A 21,077-nucleotide genomic window follows, 5' to 3' on the forward strand; every position below is an offset into this window, starting at 1 on the left:
GTCTCAGAGTAACCAGGTTCAGGTGGACTGAATGAAAGGAGGAGCAGCGAACTGCATCATTAATTATCATCATTATGGAAACAGCACGAATGTCTCTGTGATGGTTCATCTGAACTTTAAATTGCAGCTGTGGCTAAAAGCTTAAAGACTTAAAACTCAGTGACTTTGTCCTTATATGTGAGAAGCTGTCAGTTAGTCTGTTAGAAACCTTTCTGCTGAATGGGAGGCTTTATTCGACTGCTCGTCTGAAACCAGAACCTGGTTTAAGCAGGTTTTAAAGGCTTAAAGTTTCTACAAATAATCTCATTTTCATTGCTGGTTAAGTTCCAGACAAACACTTTGGAACGGCAGCTCTTTCAGGAGGTTTGTGTGACTTGCAGCATTGAGTCTGAACACAGATGTAGAACCGACAGAAGCACAGGCAGCAGTGTGTGTCTCTGACCTGTTAGCTGCTTGTCGCCAGCTGCCGGGACGATGCGAACGTACGGCGTGGTGAGCTGGGTGACGATTATCGCCGCTGCTCATCCAGGAAGGCATGCAGAGAGACAGACAGATAGAGACAGAAACAGGCTGTAGCAGAGCTGGTTCTGAAGCAGAAGAATTAGTACATGCAGATTTAACCTCCGATTTCATCTGTGGGTCACATTATAAAGCAGCTGGGAGCCTCAAATCAAAGATGCTCAGGAGACGATGAAACCTTCCTCCATCAGGACGCCGCGAACGTTTCTGCATCAAACTGAGTGAGTGCTCCTTTCACTTCTAATTGTTATTTATGTCAGACAGATTGTAGCCAACATGCTTCTTTAGTGCTGGAATTCATCTGTTCTTACATTTCAGACCTGCAGCAGATTCAAAAGTTTATGCATTTAGCAGAAGCTTTGATCCAAAGGGACTTACAGGTGGGCAGGTAGGGTGAGGGGGTCTAAGGACCCTACTGGAGACAGAACCTTTCACTCAGGGGATTTGAACCCAGGTTCACTACACTATCCAGTCCAGTAAAAGACTGATTTCCTCTCTGACAGTTTGAAGCCAACAGCTTTCATGTTTGGCCCATTTTTACTTCAGACCCGCAGCAGAACATATGGATCCAAATGTTGTCTGATTCAGGGTTCTCCTTCTTCTTCAGATTCCAGTGGGTTTTTCTTACCTTTCAGTAAAGTTTTGTGACATTTTTTCTTCACTAACGACTCGTTTTCTTCTGGTTCGGACCAGTTGTTTCTTTAAAAAAACTTTCTAAATGCTTAACTATGATGGAAGGGGCAGAAAGATGTGATAGTTGTTGCTTTGTGCTGTTTTTTTACAGTTAAATATGAATAAAGTTGAGTTCAACCCTCCAGCAGCTTCATAATGTTTCCCACAGGAGATCAGAGCAGCACTCAGTTAAACAGGAAGGTGTTTAGTTCATTAAAAACACCTGAAAGAGAAGCTCATTAATCAGCCAATCAGTGGTCAGACATTAGTAACCAATCAGGTAGCAGAGGTAGAGCGAAAGACGAGTCCGTGCACGGACCGTGCACAGTCTCTGTGAGGAACCTGGCTGAGAGTTCAGGACTGACTGCACACAGGTCCAGGTGTTTATACCAGTTCAGGAGGTTCTGAGTGAGTCTGACACATAATTCAGTGGGTTTGATGATGTTTCTACTCACTCAGCTTCTAAGATGTCAATGATCTGCATCACTGCACATTAGTTCTGTTTGTTCAGCAACTTGTTCAACAATTTCAGGTGCAAATGTATCCCTGGCCCTGCAACAGCTGCAGAGTGTCAGTAGATCTGCCCCTTAGTATCACCGGAGACCCGGAGACCCGGAGACCCGGTGACCCGGTGACCTGGTGACCCGGAGACCCGGTGACCCGGTGCACGGTGTGGAACATGACCCTAACCCCTACCCCTAATATATTATAATAATATATTATTACAAATTCAGTTAAAAATGTCGGTGCCTACATGCAATATGAATTATATACACCACATTCTGTCTTGGGGCGCTCAGCTGATTCTGGTTCTGTTTCAGTCCTGGTTCTGTTGGATCTCAGTGCTGCATTTGATACTGTAGATCACAGAATCCTGTAGATCACAGAATCCTGTTGCACAGGCTGGAAAACTGGGCTGGACTTTCTGGTCCTTAACTGGTTCAGGTCCTATTTAGAAGGCGAGTTATTTTGTTACAATTAGCAGCTATGAATCTGAGCGAGTGGCCATGACTTGTGGAGTCCCCCAGGGGTCAATCCTTGGACCTCTTCTGTTTAACTTGTATATGCTCCCTTTGGGTCAGATATTGCAGAACTTTAACATCAATTATCACAGTTATGCAGACGATACACAACTTTATGTGTCTCTGTCACCAGACGACTGCAGCCAGCAGACGTACTGTGTCAGTGTCTGAAGGAAATAAACTCCTGGATGAGAGAGAATTTTCTACAATTAAATGAAGACAAAACTGAGATCATTCTGTTTGGTAGCAAAGAGAAGAGGGTCAGCTTTGGTAGATACCTTGATACTCGGGCCTTACAATCACTGACCTAGTTGGTAACCTTGGAGTGTTGATAGACTCAGATCTGACTTTCATCCACATCAAAGCTGTCACCAAGGCAGTTTTTTACCAACTCAGAAACATCAGAATTAAAGGTTTTCTCTCCCAAAAAGACCAGGAGAAACTCATCCATGCATTCATCTCCAGGAGACTCCATTACTGTAATGGTCTGTTAGCTGGACTTCATTAAACATCTGCAGCTCATCCAGAACGCTGCTGCTGGAGTTTTAACCAGAACTAAGAGATCTGAACACATCACACCAGTTTTAAAGTCTTTACACTGGCTTCCAGTCAGTCACAGAATAGATTTTAAAGCCTGCTGATGGTTTATAAATCCCAGAATCTGTGATATGTTCAGAGAATATAAACCTATTACAGCTCTTAGATCCAAGGACTCAGGTCAGCTGGTCCAGTCCAGAGTCCAGACTGAACCTGGAGAAGCAGCATTTAGCTGCTGTGCTGCAAACAAGTGGAACAAACTGCCAGAGGAGATTAAACTGTCACCAAATGTTTTTAAATCCAGGTTAAAAACATTTCTTTTCTCATGTGTTTATGTATGAAATCTGTAGGATATCTTTTAATTTATCTAGACTGTTGCTTGTTTTTATTCATTTAATTTCTCTTTATATTCTTTTACATATTTTTAATGCTTCTTCCTTGTAATGCTTTTATTTTATGTAAAGCACTTTGAATTATTTTGTACATGAAATGTGCTACAAATAAATCTGACTTTTGGAAAATGCGTCAGAAATGAGGAAAGACCTGTGTTTAATGCCTAAAAACATGAACAGACGACCTCCAAAACCAACTCACAGAACATATGACAGACAAAGGTTTGGCCTATAAATGGTGGAGCCCACTTCCAGCAAAGAGACTGATTATTTATTACTTTTGTCCGTTTTATTAATGTATTTTGATTATCAGGTGACTGCATGCAGAATGCTGGTGCCACCAACTCATGCTCGGTGTTAGCGCTGCACGGCATCATGGGAAAGTAGGGGGAGGGAAGCCCCCCTCCCACGGGAGACGGGGTTGGCTGCTGCCGCGTGACTGACAGGCGCCGGGGGACCACCAGAACCAATCAGCAGCTGGTGTCGTTAGCCACCAGAACTGAGCTGAAATAAAAGCTGATTAAAGCCAGAACAGAGTGTGTGTGTGTGTGATAACTCTGGATGTTCACCAGGGGAGATAACTGCTTTCAGCTTGTTTAGCTGCTGGGTTGCTGCTCTCAGTCGACCACACAGTCAGAGCGTTTCAGCGTTAACACAACAGAGGATTTTCTGTGTCTTCAGAGGACATTTTGGGCTGAAAGACAGATGGACACAGTGATGGACAAATGTCAGCTATGAGCAGTCGGCCCCCGGGTTTTCTCTTTAGCTCCCTCCATAGTTCAGGCTCCTCAGCATTATCTTCCCAAAGGGACACGAACAACATGTTGGGAAACCCGGTAAAGGCCCAGTTTTGCTGCCATTTGGAACTGGTTTGGTTCTCCAGAGTCAGACCTGGAACAAACCATCGCAGACTTTGTTCTAAGGTTATTGCAGCGAGCGGCAGCAGCAGAGGCTTCCGGCCCGGGGGGGGTGGCTCACGACCAGATGCTGAAGACCGCTACAAACACCTGCTACAAAGCAGGTGACCTCAGTGGGATCAGAAGGGACCCGGTGGGAGGAGCTCACACATTAAAGACATTTATACGGTGGAAGAGCCGGGTTCATCCACAGGATGGACCCAGGTATGTGCTGCCAAGCAGGAAGTGTTTACAGGAAGATGGAGGGGGGGTCATTCTACTCAGCGGACCTCTGGTCTGATAGAACTGTGCAGCTGGACATGAAGCTGATGGAGCCTTTTATTACCGATGAGTGGGCTCTGATGTGTTTAAAGAACATTATCATATCGCTTTTCATAAGAAGAGAAATGGAGGAGAATGTCTGGTTTGCTGGTTGTAACACGCCCTTCTTCCTTTAGATCCCATAGATGTCCCTGCACCATGTTTGTTTTAAGATTATTATTTTGTCACCACAAAAGTAAAGAAAAAGAGAAATAAATTAAAGATGATCCAACAAATTCTGACCCAAACCTGCATCAGGTAGTGACTCTTCACTTTTCTCCAAAATGTCTCGGATGGGTCAGAATAGAAAATAAATCTGATGACCTCAGCCTTGGCTCCCAACAACACTAGCAGCTAACGCCGTGCACCTGCTCCTTTAAGAATGAATTTTACCTTTGATTGTCACAGAGCAATAAAGAATAAATACATTATTAATTTTCATTAATAAAAACCTTTTTTATAAAGTTTTTATCATAAATGGCTCCAACAGGCTAACAATGCTAACGGCTAAGACAGAGCTAGCCGCTGTCTTACCTTTGGTGGCCACTCGGACGCAGTCGATCTTTGTCTCCTGTTGGAGAAAGAAGCAAAATAGTTTCTGTCAACATGGTGTCACATCTGGAAGCTTCCTGCACACGCACACAGCCGTGCACGCGCACAGCCGTGCACGCACTGATGGTAAACAGAGCAGACAGAAGGAAAATGGCTCTGGATCAGTGCCTGTGCTGGCATTTAACAGCCGACACACACCGGCTGTGGAAGGGTTCAGCGAGAGGCAAACATCTTGCATCTTTCTGCTTTTAACAAACAAGCAACAAATTAACCACATGAGCTCATGAATATTCATTCTCACACACTTATACACGTGCACATGTACGTGCACAGCGGTGCGCCTCTGTGGCGCGGCGACACTAAAAAGCACTACTGTCGCTGCATTATTCAGCACACACACACCAATTAAAGCTCCCAGCATCAATAATTAACACACAACACAAAACGATCAGCGAGTGTGAGTAAAGCCGAACAGTTATCTTATCAGCACACACACACAGCCTGCCGCTGGAGCTATCTGCATTAAACTGCTGCTGTGTGAGACCTCTGCGTCTCGGTTTGGGGGTTTTATGACAGAACAGAACAAAAAGCTGCAGCACAGAACAGAACAGTGTCACAAAGTGTCGAGCTCTGCTGCTCGCTGTGATTGGATGTGTTGACACCTGCCACTTCTCCAAATAAAGCCCACTCTGTGCCTCCTCTGTGACGAACCCAGAGTTTCTCTGCACTGCAGGGTTCAAACTGCACCGCGGCTCAAATTGTCACAATTAGCATGAAAAGCTCCTCTGAGCATCGGGCAGAATGGAGCTTGACATGTGGACTTCCTGTGGATGTCTCTGCTGTCCATCCAGAATAAACCTCTGAATTCACACCAAAACACTCCTTCTAACAGGCTGAAAACAAAGAAGAAGGTGGTGGAGGAGGTGGGCTCTGAATGATTCACCGGTAACAGCTACGATCGAGCTCCTTTACTGCTGCTCTTAGCTACAGTCGCCCTGATGAGTCCCGATGTCTGACTGGTGCTCGGTGCAGGAGAGAACTGATGAGGAACCGGAGAACTCACCCCGTTAGCTGTGCTGACAGCCTGGTAGTAGATCCCATAGCTCTTATGGGGCAGCAGAGGAGCGTTCCAGTAACCGTTGTAGGTCCTGTTGTCACCTGTACAAGCACACGGGTAAACAAGTTAACTAACCGTTAACCAGTGATGATAACTAACTGACTGACTGATAAGCTCGTTCAGTCTTTAACTATCATTCAGAACATCTTTATCGGTCTGGTTTCCAGAACGTGAAACAGCTCAGTGTGTTCAACGTGTTTCATGTTGCAGGTTATTCTCCACACAGCAGTGATGATAACTAACCCTGGAACCAACCAAACTCACCAGTGTAGTCATGTGATCAGGGCCTGAGGTCATGATCAGGGCCTGAGTTCATGATGAGGGCCTGAGGTCATGATGAGGGCCTGAGGTCATGATTGGGGCCTGAGGTCACATGATTGGGGCCTGAGTTCATGATGAGGGCCTGAGTTCATGATGAGGGCCTGAGGTCATGATGAGGGCCTGAGTTCATGATGAGGGCCTGAGTTCATGATCGGGGCCTGAGTTCATGATGAGGGCCTGAGTTCATGATGAGGGCCTGAGGTCACATGATCGGGGCCTGAGGTCATGATGAGGGCCTGAGGTCATGATGAGGGCCTGAGGTCACATGATCGGGGCCTGAGTTCATGATGAGGGCCTGAGTTCATGATCGGGGCCTGAGTTCATGATGAGGGCCTGAGGTCATGATGAGGGCCTGAGTTCATGATCAGGGCCTGAGGTCACATGATTGGGGCCTGAGGTCACATGATTGGGGCCTGAGTTCATGATGAGGGCCTGAGGTCACATGATTGGGGCCTGAGGTCACATGATTGGGGCCTGAGTTCATGATGAGGGCCTGAGGTCATGATGAGGGCCTGAGTTCATGATGAGGGCCTGAGTTCATGATGAGGGCCTGAGGTCATGATGAGGGCCTGAGGTCATGATGAGGGCCTGAGGTCATGATGAGGGCCTGAGGTCATGATGAGGGCCTGAGTTCATGATCAGGGCCTGAGGTCACATGATTGGGGCCTGAGTTCATGATGAGGGCCTGAGGTCATGATGAGGGCCTGAGGTCACATGATGAGGGCCTGAGGTCATGATGAGGGCCTGAGTTCATGATGAGGGCCTGAGGTCATGATGAGGGCCTGAGGTCATGATGAGGGCCTGAGGTCATGATGAGGGCCTGAGGTCATGATGAGGGCCTGAGTTCATGATCAGGGCCTGAGGTCACATGATTGGGGCCTGAGGTCATGATGAGGGCCTGAGGTCATGATGAGGGCCTGAGGTCATGATGAGGGCCTGAGTTCATGATCAGGGCCTGAGTTCATGATTGGGGCCTGAGGTCACATGATTGGGGCCTGAGTTCATGATGAGGGCCTGAGGTCATGATGAGGGCCTGAGGTCACATGATGAGGGCCTGAGGTCATGATGAGGGCCTGAGTTCATGATGAGGGCCTGAGGTCATGATGAGGGCCTGAGTTCATGATGAGGGCCTGAGGTCATGATGAGGGCCTGAGTTCATGATGAGGGCCTGAGGTCATGATGAGGGCCTGAGTTCATGATGAGGGCCTGAGGTCATGATGAGGGCCTGAGGTCATGATGAGGGCCTGAGGTCATGATGAGGGCCTGAGTTCATGATCAGGGCCTGAGGTCACATGATTGGGGCCTGAGGTCATGATGAGGGCCTGAGGTCACGTGATCAGGGCCTGAGGTCATGATGAGGGCCTGAGTTCATGATCAGGGCCTGAGTTCATGATTGGGGCCTGAGGTCACATGATTGGGGCCTGAGTTCATGATGAGGGCCTGAGGTCATGATGAGGGCCTGAGTTCATGATGAGGGCCTGAGGTCATGATGAGGGCCTGAGGTCACATGATCGGGGCCTGAGGTCATGATGAGGGCCTGAGGTCATGATGAGGGCCTGAGGTCACATGATCGGGGCCTGAGTTCATGATGAGGGCCTGAGTTCATGATCGGGGCCTGAGTTCATGATGAGGGCCTGAGGTCATGATGAGGGCCTGAGTTCATGATCAGGGCCTGAGGTCACATGATTGGGGCCTGAGGTCACATGATTGGGGCCTGAGGTCATGATGAGGGCCTGAGGTCATGATGAGGGCCTGAGGTCACATGATCGGGGCCTGAGTTCATGATGAGGGCCTGAGTTCATGATCGGGGCCTGAGGTCATGATGAGGGCCTGAGTTCATGATGAGGGCCTGAGGTCATGATCAGGGCCTGAGGTCACATGATTGGGGCCTGAGGTCACATGATTGGGGCCTGAGTTCATGATGAGGGCCTGAGGTCACATGATTGGGGCCTGAGGTCACATGATTGGGGCCTGAGTTCATGATGAGGGCCTGAGGTCATGATGAGGGCCTGAGTTCATGATGAGGGCCTGAGTTCATGATCAGGGCCTGAGGTCACATGATTGGGGCCTGAGTTCATGATGAGGGCCTGAGGTCATGATGAGGGCCTGAGGTCATGATGAGGGCCTGAGGTCATGATGAGGGCCTGAGGTCATGATGAGGGCCTGAGTTCATGATCAGGGCCTGAGGTCACATGATTGGGGCCTGAGTTCATGATGAGGGCCTGAGGTCATGATGAGGGCCTGAGGTCACATGATGAGGGCCTGAGGTCATGATGAGGGCCTGAGTTCATGATGAGGGCCTGAGGTCATGATGAGGGCCTGAGTTCATGATGAGGGCCTGAGGTCATGATGAGGGCCTGAGTTCATGATGAGGGCCTGAGGTCATGATGAGGGCCTGAGTTCATGATGAGGGCCTGAGGTCATGATGAGGGCCTGAGGTCATGATGAGGGCCTGAGGTCATGATGAGGGCCTGAGGTCATGATCGGGGCCTGAGGTCACATGATTGGGGCCTGAGTTCATGATGAGGGCCTAAGGTCATGATGAGGGCCTGAGGTCATGATGAGGGCCTGAGTTCATGATGAGGGCCTGAGGTCATGATGAGGGCCTGAGGTCATGATGAGGGCCTGAGGTCATGATGAGGGCCTGAGGTCATGATGAGGGCCTGAGGTCACATGATTGGGGCCTGAGTTCATGATGAGGGCCTGAGGTCATGATGAGGGCCTGAGGTCATGATGAGGGCCTGAGGTCATGATGAGGGCCTGAGTTCATGATCAGGGCCTGAGGTCACATGATTGGGGCCTGAGTTCATGATGAGGGCCTAAGGTCATGATGAGGGCCTGAGTTCATGATGAGGGCCTGAGGTCATGATGAGGGCCTGAGGTCACATGATTGGGGCCTGAGTTCATGATGAGGGCCTGAGGTCATGATGAGGGCCTGAGTTCATGATCAGGGCCTGAGGTCACATGATTGGGGCCTGAGTTCATGATGAGGGCCTGAGGTCATGATGAGGGCCTGAGGTCACATGATTGGGGCCTGAGGTCATGATGAGGGCCTGAGTTCATGATGAGGGCCTGAGTTCATGATGAGGGCCTGAGGTCATGATGAGGGCCTGAGTTCATGATGAGGGCCTGAGTTCATGATGAGGGCCTGAGGTCACGTGATCGAGGCCTGAGTTCATGATGAGGGCCTGAGGTCACGTGATCGGGGCCTGAGTTCATGATGAGGGCCTGAGGTCACATGATCGGGGCCTAAGGTCATGATGAGGGCCTGAGGTCACATGATCGGGGCCTGAGTTCATGATGAGGGCCTGAGTTCATGATGAGGGCCTCAGGTCACGTGATCGGGGCCTGAGTTCATGATGAGGGCCTGAGGTCACATGATCGGGGCCTAAGGTCATGATGAGGGCCTGATGTCACATGATCGGGGCCTGAGTTCATGATGAGGGCCTGAGGTCACATGATCGGGGCCTGAGTTCATGATGAGGGCCTGAGGTCACATGATTGGGGCCTGAGGTCATGATGAGGGCCTGAGTTCATGATGAGGGCCTGAGGTCACATGATTGGGGCCTGAGTTCATGATCAGGGCCTGAGGTCATGATGAGGGCCTGAGGTCACATGATTGGGGCCTGAGGTCATGATGACGGCCTGAGGTCACATGATCGGGGCCTGAGTTCATGATGAGGGCCTGAGGTCACATGATTGGGGCCTGAGGTCATGATGACGGCCTGAGGTCACATGATTGGGGCCTGAGTTCATGATGAGGGCCTGAGGTCACATGATCGGGGCCTGAGTTCATGATGAGGGCCTGACGTCATGATGAGGGCCTGAGTTCATAATGAGGGCCTGAGGTCACATGATCGGGGCCTGAGGTCATGATGAGGGCCTGAGGTCATGATGAGGGCCTGAGGTCACATGATCGGGGCCTGAGGTCACATGATCGGGGCCTGAGGTCACATGATCGGGGCCTGAGGTCACGTGATCGGGGCCTGAGTTCATGATGAGGGCCTGAGTTCATGATGAGGGCCTGAGTTCATGATGAGGGCCTGAGTTCATGATGAGGGCCTGAGTTCATGATCAGGGCCTGAGGTCACATGATCGGGGCCTGAGTTCATGATGAGGGCCTGAGGTCACATGATCGGGGCCTGAGGTCATGATGAGAGCCTGAGGTCATGATGAGGGCCTGACGTCATGATGAGGGCCTGAGTTCATAATGAGGGCCTGAGGTCACATGATCGGGGCCTGAGGTCATGATGAGGGCCTGAGGTCATGATGAGGGCCTGAGGTCACATGATCGGGGCCTGAGGTCACATGATCGGGGCCTGAGGTCACATGATCGGGGCCTGAGGTCACGTGATCGGGGCCTGAGTTCATGATGAGGGCCTGAGTTCATGATGAGGGCCTGAGGTCATGATGAGGGCCTGAGTTCATGATGAGCCCATATTTTTATGAATATATTTTTATTCTGTATGAATATTTTAGATAATGATGTTATAATCTTTTTTTTTAGGAAAATAGCATTTTGGCTAACTGGCACAGACGCCGTTAATGTGCATCGTCCCCATCAAATAAAATAAAAACAAACTAACTAATCATACAAAACAACCAATTTTTCCATTAATCTACCAGCTGTTGTTTTCTGTCAGTTAATAAGTTGACCTACTAGTAAGCTCATTAACTACTGGACATCATCGTGTTGATTCGGCTACAAACTAACAGGTCGACAGACCGATGATTTAGTTAAGTGTATGAACTAGTTAAATGGATAACTAGCATGCTGACTACAGAAGTAAATAAGTGACTGACCGACACAGAAGGGCATGGGTGCCCTCAGCTCGCTCATCGGCAGCTCGGCGCTGAAGTAATACTGGGAGTTGAGCAGCGTGGCGTTCTGGAAGTGAATGGGAACTGGATAACAGCGCAGGATCTCTGCAGTACCCCTCCTCTGCCTGCGGGGGCGCTCCTCCTCCACCACCACCTGGTACTTACTGCAGAGAGACAGACGGCTTAGCACAACAGACTGTGTTTATGTCATAAAACGATATTCATCACAGCTCACCTGAAGATTACCTGAACTCAGGGGTAAGTGTGTGACCCATCCAGTGTTTGAATGGGTCACATCTTTAAGGTCTACAGAAGGCTGAGGATGAATCAGGAGCTGGAGCAGGGAAACATGGAAAGCATGCAGGGCGGGGGGCCTGGAGCACCAGGACTGAGAAACACTGAGACCAGAATCCAGTGGAGTCGTTCAGTCAGTTAAACAGTAAGATAAATGTGTCAGTGAGTCAGTTAGCTGGACCGATAAAAAGTCTTTTTCATCTGATTCATGTTGCTTGGTCAGTTTTTTGCTAAGCTAAGCAGGCTGCTAGCTGCTAGCTGTTTCCTTAGCTCATGACAGTTGGTGCAGCCTGCTGACTCAGTAACTTCAGAATAAATAAATCTTATCCAACCAGTAAGCTATCGAGTCAGTGAGTTGCTGTTTTTATCAGGAAGCTGGCCATTGATACCAGGTTGTTAGTCGTTTAGTTATTTGGCTTCTTCATGGTAAAATGCTTGTCAGCCAGGTAACTAACTGCTGAAGCAATGGTTGAAATGTTTGATGAGTCTCTGTCCAGCTGCACTTTGGGTAATGTAGTCTTCTGCAGCAGCAGCTGTTGGTTTGGAGTCTCGTCCCATTAAAGAGCTGCGGCCCTCTTTCTGCCGTCTGTTGGTTCATTATTCAGCTCCACAGAAAGGTCAGTGCACCCCACCCCTCCCTGCTTCATTTTTATTAAGTCTCTGCATGTAGAGGCTGTAACTTTATAACGTTCTGACATTAAACGGATAATTCATGTCCTCTTGCCTGGGCTGCTATTAAAGCCCAGATCCAGGTACGGAGGCAGAAAACAAAGCTGAGTTATAACTGAGAAATCTTCACTCTATCTGGCTGTCAGCTGATTATAATTGAATATAAATTCCCACCTGTTAAAGGGCAAAGAAATACCAGCTATTTATCTGTTTATGTGATGGAGTTTTTCATTGTTACTGTGAAGATGTAAAGCTGTGAGAGTGTTTTATTAAAGTTTCAGTCTGCTGAGCAAAAAGGGCATTCAGAGATATGAAGCCATGCAAGTTTATGGGAACTTTATTATTGAAATTCTATCAGCTCTATTATAACTCCACTGAAACAACCTTGATAACTGTGCAGAAACCCAAAGGAACAGAAACCTTTGACTCCACAGGAGCTCTGCTCCCATCTCAGCTCCTTTAGCTTTACATAAAAACCTCCTTCATGTTAAACATAACAAACTGAAACTTTTCGTTAACGATGTCTGATGAAACATTTATCAGGAAAACTCTGTTGGTTCCACAGATTTTTCATGGATTTGTGTTTCTGTTCAGTCTCAGAACTCATCTAACTAAAAGCATTTGAAATGTAAAATTCTCATCAGACAACAGCTGGTTTTAATGGTTTACATCCCAATAAATTCTTTCTTTTGCTCTCACATGAAAAGTGTTCCACCTGCAGGCAAAGTGCACACAGATGTGATTTTAAAATGGACAAAGACTAAAATCTTGTTCTCAATCTGCAGATTTTACATAATTTCTATGAAAAACTTAAAGCTTAATATTGACAAAGCTTTACAGAGCAGTCAAAAATACAACTTGAAGGCCATTTAAAGCTTCCATATTGTGTAAAAATCCTTTCCTCCAGTTCCTGGGGGCATACATCAGGGCGATTTTAATTTCTAAAGTACGTCACTCCTTAAGTTGGCTCCGCCTCCTCTGCTAAGCCCCGCCCACTCACATCCACCCTGCTGGCCGGATGAAGCCAGCTTCTGGTGGAAATGTTCTGCTGTCAGCTGCACTGAGGAGCATGCATCTTCCATCCAGCAGCAGCCTCAGAGGATATAAGAGCCCAGTGGATAAACTATATCTGAGGCTAATGTTCCAGCAGAGTTAGCTAAAGACTGTGAATGTGCAGCAAACACTTTTCATCCCACTGTTTTAACAACTTGGTCCAGTTCAACGCTGGACTGAAGGAACTGAGCCACAAAGAGGATCAGTTCCAACTCTCAGAGCCTGAACTTCAGAGCAGGGAAATGGAAGCATCTGAGAAATAAGTCCTCATGGTTTATTTACTGATTTATATCCTCCTTTAGCAGCAGCTAACGCTAACAGCTTAGCTAATGAAATAACTGCTCATGGTTTATTTACTGATTTATTTCTTCCTTTAGCAGCAGCTAACGCTAACAGCTAACACTAACAGCTAACGCTAACAGCTTAGCTAATTAAATAACTCCTCATGGTTTATTTACTGATTTATTTCTTCCTTTAGCAGCAGCTAACGCTAACAGCTTAGCTAATGAAATAACTCCTCATGGTTTATTTACTGATTTATTTCTTCCTTTAGCAGCAGCTAACGCTAACAGCTGAGCTAATGAAGATGACGTACACCAACTTCTAAGGAGTTCCTGCTGTTCCTTTCTGAAAGATGAACATTATTGTTCCCACATTACTTTGTTAGCTGAAGCTAACGCTAACAGCTTAGCTAATGAAGATGACGTACACCAACTTCTAAGGAGTTACTGCTGTTCCTCTCTGAAAGATGAACATTATTGTTCCCACATTACTTTGTTAGCTGAAGCTTTCTAGCTGAACGGTTCCGTTCTGTAACTCAGACAACCTGCAGCTGTGTTTAAGGTGTGTTTCCAACACAACACCGGTCCTCTCCTCACTCTCGCTGTGCTAACGTTACATTATCGGCATGTTTCTGATAAAGATGGAGGTCTCCAGGTACAACTGTTTAATGAGGTTAATATATCCAAAATGTCTAAACGCAGTAATTAACGGTTCACATGCATTACTACGAGTTACGCTGTGCACATCTCCGGCTTGGTCCATTACTGCTGATGAGAAAGCATTGTGTGCTAGCATCTGCTGCTAACTTACAGCTAACTCCTAACTTACAGCTAACTGCTAACTTACAGCTAACTCCTAACTCACAGCTAACTGCTAACTCACAGCTAACTCCTAACTTACAGCTAACTGCTAACTTACTGCTAACTGCTAACTTACAGCTAACTGCTAAACTGTTTCCCTCAGGGATCAATAGAGTAACTATCTGTATTAAATGCAGATATACATACTGCAGATACTGTGATCTGTAACTTTACAGGAGCACAACAGATTCCCAGAGGATCCATTGGACTCTTCTCTGAGGAAACACTGAACAGCAGAGACATTAAACAATATTTGGTAGAAAGGTGGCGAGATGGTGACCGAGTCATTTCAGCTGTGAGAGGGCAGCTCATCATACAGATGTTGTTTGATCCTCGGTCCTCCAGCAGGTGTCAGAGTTCACGTGCCGAGTTTGTGTTTTACAGAAGCAGGAGCTGCCCCTGAACGCAGCACGGCTCAGCTCTGTTTGTGTCCTGAGGGACGCCGGGAACAATAGTTGTGTTTTTCATGGGAACCAGGTTCAGGACAGAAGTCATATATCACCCCCCCCCACACACTCTCTCTTCAGGGTGTGGACGGTGAAACTGCTGTATTGTCACATTTCCTGCCGGGCAGGAAACTAATGGAGGGCAGGAAGCACACACACATGCACACACATACGTGCACTGCACACACACACAGTGTAGCTCCCACAGAAAACAGAGATCCAGTCGTTTCTCTTCTTGTCGTCCTCTCCCACTCACATCTGTATTTCTTTATCTTTTCTTCTTCTTCTTCTCTGTCTCTGACAAACCGTCTCCAATCCCATTTCTCCTCACTCACGCCACGCTGTGTGTGTGTGTGACAGTAATCTGATTACAGCCGCAGGTTGCCCGCGGCAGCACCTTTTGTCCTGCGATTTGAGGCTGTGGCGTTCGAGTGTTTGCGCCCGCAGGTCGACTCGCTGTCAGAGACAAAGGAAAGTTAAATATAACACACAGACACTGAGTGATATCTGCGAGCAGCATCGGCTCAATCCACGGATTTCACATCAGCTATCGTGTCGATTAACACACCGTGCATCACACGTGCACACTCACGTGCACACACACGTGCACACACTGAGTACACCTCCAGCCTGCAGAGGAGAAACAGAAAATCCTCCTGTTTCCTGTTCTAATGCTCTCTGAAACCTGCTGAAGTATCGTCTCCTTCACGGAACCATTTCCTGCTGCTTTATCTCTGACATCATCACCACGTCATGACATCATCATTTAACATCATCACCACGTCATGACATCATCATTTAACATCATCACCACGTCGGCACCAGCCCAAAACCTCCTGCGTGAGGTCCAGTTTGTCTTTATTACACCAAAACTTTTTTTACTCGTCTCGTGTTTCTGTGACATCATCAGTCGCAGCCCGGGTTCTGCTCCAATTCTGCACATCAAGGTGATTAAGGTCAGAAAGCCTGGGTGTGGTCTTGCTCCGCCCATTTTACCCAAGATGCATCTGGTCGTGACTTGTGTGGACTTGGGCCAGCCCAGTATCCCAGAATGCACTGCAGTTCAGACAATGGAAAGATTTTCCACTGATTCTCGGAGTGTGAACTTGAATGATTTTAGGCGGTGGGGGGGTTGGGTTCGCTGTTTAACCTTCAAATATGAGGTTGAGTCGCAGTTAAAGTCCATTTAGCATTGGCTCAGTTCTGCTGCTTCCTCCTTGGCGCCTACCAGCTTGTCCATTTTTCAGTTTTTTCTTCCTGTTCGGTTTTCCACTCGCTGAAAACAAACTAACAGCTACCTCCCACTTTATTTTCCCACCATTTGTGGCTTTATAAGCACATAACTGCGTCCTCAGGAGGTCGTACTTCTGAACTTACTTCTGACTATTTCACTGACATGTCACCGCGGAGATAACGGTGAAGTAACCTGAGAAGCTAAGGCTTTAGCTTCCACTTCACCCAGTAGCTGCTGCCCCGGCACAGAATAACCAAACTGAATCCTTGCATCCTTGGGAGCTCGTACTCGTCCAGATTTGGCTTCTGACCAACAGTGGAGAACCACAGGGCTCCACTTCAGGCCCACTTCTACTTCCTGTACAGCAGTTCCAGCTGGGCCTTTGATGGTTGTTTTTCATTTTAAGTTTTAAAAAGCTCTGTAGATTATAACTAGTAAAGTACTCAGATTGTCTTTATTCAGCTTGATGCACCTGTTTTATATGAAAGTGACCGTTTCCTTCTTTACTCTCCAGTACAGATACCAACTCATGACTCTTTCCAGATGTTACTTCCTTGCGTTTACCTTTTGGGTTTCTGTCAGATGCTCCTTTTGGACTTTTTGGACTGACTTCCCTTTTTGCGTTTGAACCCCACCTTTTATACACTCTGTTTCTTAGAGATTACCTTTAAAAGATGATGTTACTGCACCTTTAAAGGTGAAATATCCAGATTCTCTGGGTGTGTTTTTCCAGTTTCAGTCAACCTAGTATTTCAGTACATGTATTTTGTATCTTAAAAGTCTGGTTCTGGTCCAACTGAGTATCAGCAGCAGCAACTGGACCAGCAGAACCCATTCAGGACCATAAGGCTGGACTACAACCCTACCTGATGTCCACATGAACTTTACTGTTTCAGACTTCACTTTGCAGCGTTCAAAACATCTGAAACCATGAAACAGAACCAGGAGGTCCATGCTTCTGCTCAGTTTGTGTAAAAATGAATAAATTCAGTGAGAAGCAGGAGAATCTTTCTTCTTCAGGAAGTCAAGTGTTTAATAAACAGACGGGTGTTTCCTGTCAGTGTGTGTGTGACTGACAATAACAATAGCTGAGTGGGATTACCATGTTAATCCTCAGTGTTGCAGCAGGCTCTGATTAGCCCTGCCTGCTGATTGTTAATTAACTAAATCCCTTGTTACAGCCCAACTACAGAGCCCAGACAGCTGTTGACATGACAACTGTTACCGAGGATACTGCCTCCCTGCAGGTTCAATGACTTAAAAACTTCATTAACACTGGTAGGACGGTGTATTTGGTCAGAATACCTGTTGGTTTGCGCTCAGTGGCTCTCTGTCTCAGCCCTGCTTTAACATCTCTGTTAACAGTCTGTTTTCAGGGTGGAGAGGGTGGAGTAAGTGCTCAACCCCACCCTCTTGGCGGTATCAATAATAATAGTACATTTTATTTGTAGTGCCCTTTACATCGCAAGATCTCAAAGGGCGACAGTTTAATAAACAAATAAATAAAAACAAGTAAACAATTCAGTAAACAAGTAAAAAGAATTTGGCATCTAAGAGGGGGGACCATATGTTTGGCTAAAAATAAATGTCTTTCGGCCCCTTTTAAAAGAGTCAGAGGGTTGTGGCGCCATAGAGGCATTGGTGTGTGAGGAGGGAAACCGTGTACTCCGTCCTGGTGGAGGCAGGAAGCCAAACTCTAGGGGAGTTTCACACCTGCTGGTTCAGACCCCCTGATATACGCTCCCAGGAACAGGAAAAAGGGAGTTTTACACAGTATGGAAGTTTTAACGTGTGGCTGGAGCAGCTCGATGGGAAAGAGTATTCAAAGGTCTCACCTGACAGGAGCGCCGCGGCTCTGGGCCGGCTTCAGCAGAACTGTGACGGTGGAGTCGGTCTGGTTCAGAGGAGACTCCTGGTCATACGCCGGCATCAGAGGAGCTGAGGAGGAGTTCAACGCATTTCACTTTTTATCGCCTCCAAACCAGAACCATGAAATAACTGCACTGCTAACATGAAGGGCTGATGTGGCGGTTAGCACCGCCGCCTCACAGCAGGAGGGTTCCAGGGTCGATTCCCGGGGCCTTTTTGTTCTCCCCGTGGATGCAAAAGCATGCATGTCAGGTTAATTGGTGTCCTAGGAGCATATGTGTGGTCGTTTGTCTCTGTGTGGCCCAGTGATGAACTGGCAGAGTATCCTGCCTCTCAGATATAATGAGGGCTGGAATAGGCTACAGCCCCCCCTGCAGTTGAATTTAGTATAAAACGGAAAATGTTAAGATAAACAGCATCCAGGGGTACCTGAAATCTTGGTGGTGAACTGCGTGATGACCGGGGGCCCGAAGCCTTTGACGGTGGAAGCTCTGATGGTGAAGGAGTAGGTGGAGCCTGGGTAGAGGCCGGTGAACACGTGGCTCGTCTCATTGGCGGGTTTGAACTCCTTCCCGCTCTGATTGGACAGGTCAAACTCAGTGTCGAAGGAGCTCAGGGCTTTGTAGGCAATCTGAGGAAGAGAGCAGTGTTACAGATGGCTACAGGAGTTCTTTCCACATGATGATCGACTGCGGTTTTATCTCTCAATCTTTAACATTAACATTTTCAGTTAAAGATTTTGCTATAAAAATGGTTTTAAAGAAACTAAAAGGATCCTCGGCAGCTGTGCTTAGTTTCTACCCTCCTGCTCTGCAGAAGTCTGATTGGCTGACTCCTGCAGCAAAGCCTTCTGGGAGCAGTTCTCACCTCATACTTCCGGATCAGGCCGTAAGTCTGCAGCGGCTCCCTCCAGCTCAGACTGATCTGTTGCTCGTAGCTGCTGCCCAGGATCGAATCCACCGGGACGGCTCCTGGAACTGAAACCACAGTCACCGTCATTTACCTGCCCGGGCTCAGCCAACAGAAACAGACAGCAGGTGCTGGACTCCTACCATCCTCGTCTGTCAGAACCAGCAGCTCCGTGCTCTCCTTGCGGCCCTCGGGGTTACTCAGGATGAGTCTCAGGCTGACGTTGGTGAACGGCGGAAGGTTACGCACGGTGTGCTGTGGCGCGGCGCTCAGCGTGTCGTACACCACCTCCTCTTTCCCCGGCTCCCTGCAGGAGTTACAGAGTCAGCTGTACCCAGTGGCCCTTTTTCCTTTGTTTACCTGTTGGCCCCTCCGCTGCTTACCTGCTGGGGGACCCTGCAGGTCTGTAGTGGTACTGCACTGTCAGGTTGTAGCTGTGGCAGCGAGTCACGTTGTATCCAAACGGCTCCCATCGTACCGTCACCTGTTTGGACTGGATGTCGACGACCTCCAGATGCCGCGGTCCGTGCATCGGATCTGACACAAACACAAACATGTGATCTGGGTGTGAGGTGCCATCCATCAGCGTCATTTTCACACAACAAACCTGAGTCAGCAGGTGTGTGTTCACAAACTTAGAGATTTAGATGGAGTTCTGACAGGAAGAGGCAGCAGAACATCTTCGCATCAGAAGGTGGCGAAATGGATGGCGGGGAGAGAACAGCGGTGGTTTTTTCCTTCTTTTTTCTCACTAGAAATCAGGAAACACTGACGAAGAGGATCTACCGCCGACCCCCTCACTCAGTTCAGGGTTGAGTTGGACAGATGAAGAAACCCAACCAGCTGACCCACACTCCAGTTAAAGGACGCTCAGGACGGGAGATCAAAGAGACGTTTCAGTGCAGTGTGTTAATTTAATTTGATTTGATTGTATGGTTGTTGATTTATGATGGTATTACAATGTATTGGATCATAACTGGTTTGAGTTGGATTATAACTGGTTTGAGTTGGATTATAATTGGTTTGAGTTAAATGGTAAATGGACTTGTACTTGTATAGCGCTTTTCTAGTCTAACTGACCACTCAAAACGCTTCACTGCATGCTGCATTCACACAGCACGTCTTAAGATTCATAACTACGTGCTTTTCTAATCATTCATACCCCCAATGATACACTGGGGGGGGCAACATGGGGTTCAGTGTGTTGCCCAAGGACGCTTCGACATGTATCCTGGGGAAGCCAGAGTCGAACCACCGACCTTCCGATTGGTGGGCGACTGCTCTTCCTCCTGAGCTACAGCCGGATACAGCTACAGTTGGATTATAATTGGTTTTAGTTGGATTCTAACTGGTTTGAGTTCAATTATATCACGTTTGATTGATGTTAAAGTTCTGCAATATCTGACCCAAAGGGAGCATATACAAGTGAAACAGAAGAGGTCCAATAATTGACCCCTGGGGGACTCCACAAGTTATGGCCAAATTGGATTATAACTGGTTTGAATTGGATTATAATTGGTTTGAGTTGGATTATAACTGGTTTGAATTGGATTATAACTGGTTTGAATTGGATTATAATTGGTTTGAGTTGGATTATAACTGGTTTGAGTTGAATTCTAGCTGGTTTGAGTTCAATTATATCTCGTTTGAGTTGGATTATAACTAGTTTTAGTTGAATTATAACTGGTTTTAGTTGGATTCTAACTGGTTTTAGTTGGATTTTAACTGGTTTGAATTGGCCTTGGTTTTATCTATTGAATGGTGGGTTTCAGAACCTTCTTCATCCTGTAACTGATGCAGTTGAACTGAAACTGAAAGAAGGAGGTTTGACTGAGCAGAGACACAAAGAGACTATACTAGATTATAGGAGACTTGAAGTGAGCGTGTTCACATGCGCACACACGCACACACTCACGTGCACACACACATGCACGAGGCACAGTAACACACAGTCTTTGCAGTGGCCAATCTAAGTGCTGAATTTCAAGATGACAGACAGCGATCCACTCAGAGACAGAATGATAGATGAGAGCCGGAGAGACCAATTTCTCCTGACAAAAACCTGCTGACTGGGTGTGCACGTGTGTGTGCATGTATGTGTGTGTGCACGTGTGTGTGCACGTGTGTGTGCATGTATGTGTGTGTGTTTTTGTACGCTGAGTGTGTTTTCAGGTGTTTTCTGCAGCCTGGGAACAATACCTTTCCTGTTCTCTGTCGTCTTTCATGTGTGTGTGTGGTCGAATGTGGCTGCGCACAAAACTTCCTGTCACACACACACACGTGCACACAGA

The 21,077-nt window shown here is 47.4% G+C and overlaps 1 protein-coding gene across 7 annotated transcripts in view; it reads right to left on the reverse strand.

The window, feature by feature from the left end:
- Positions 1 to 21,077, reverse strand: part of LOC140284937 (receptor-type tyrosine-protein phosphatase mu-like) — a 195,647-nt gene that overhangs the window by 56,248 nt on the left and 118,322 nt on the right. For 4 of the 7 annotated variants that reach the window (XM_072378983.1, XM_072378982.1, XM_072378985.1 and 1 more), the window contains exons 10-18: positions 19,170 to 19,323; positions 18,930 to 19,093; positions 18,745 to 18,854; positions 18,307 to 18,508; positions 17,844 to 17,946; positions 11,153 to 11,334; positions 5,975 to 6,069; positions 4,894 to 4,930; positions 443 to 517 (exon numbers count right to left, since the gene is read on the reverse strand). In XM_072378983.1, the coding sequence (XP_072235084.1) occupies positions 443 to 517; positions 4,894 to 4,930; positions 5,975 to 6,069; positions 11,153 to 11,334; positions 17,844 to 17,946; positions 18,307 to 18,508; positions 18,745 to 18,854; positions 18,930 to 19,093; positions 19,170 to 19,323 (1,122 nt within the window). The remainder of the gene's footprint in view (positions 1 to 442; positions 518 to 4,893; positions 4,931 to 5,974; positions 6,070 to 11,152; positions 11,335 to 17,843; positions 17,947 to 18,306; positions 18,509 to 18,744; positions 18,855 to 18,929; positions 19,094 to 19,169; positions 19,324 to 21,077) is intronic. The other 3 variants (XM_072378984.1, XM_072378986.1, XM_072378987.1) reach the window with 1 other exon arrangement.

The sequence above is a fragment of the Leuresthes tenuis genome, unplaced genomic scaffold, assembly GCF_036924035.1.
Source record: "Leuresthes tenuis unplaced genomic scaffold, fLeuTen1.0.hap1 SCAF_24, whole genome shotgun sequence".
NCBI lineage: Eukaryota > Metazoa > Chordata > Actinopteri > Atheriniformes > Atherinopsidae > Leuresthes > Leuresthes tenuis.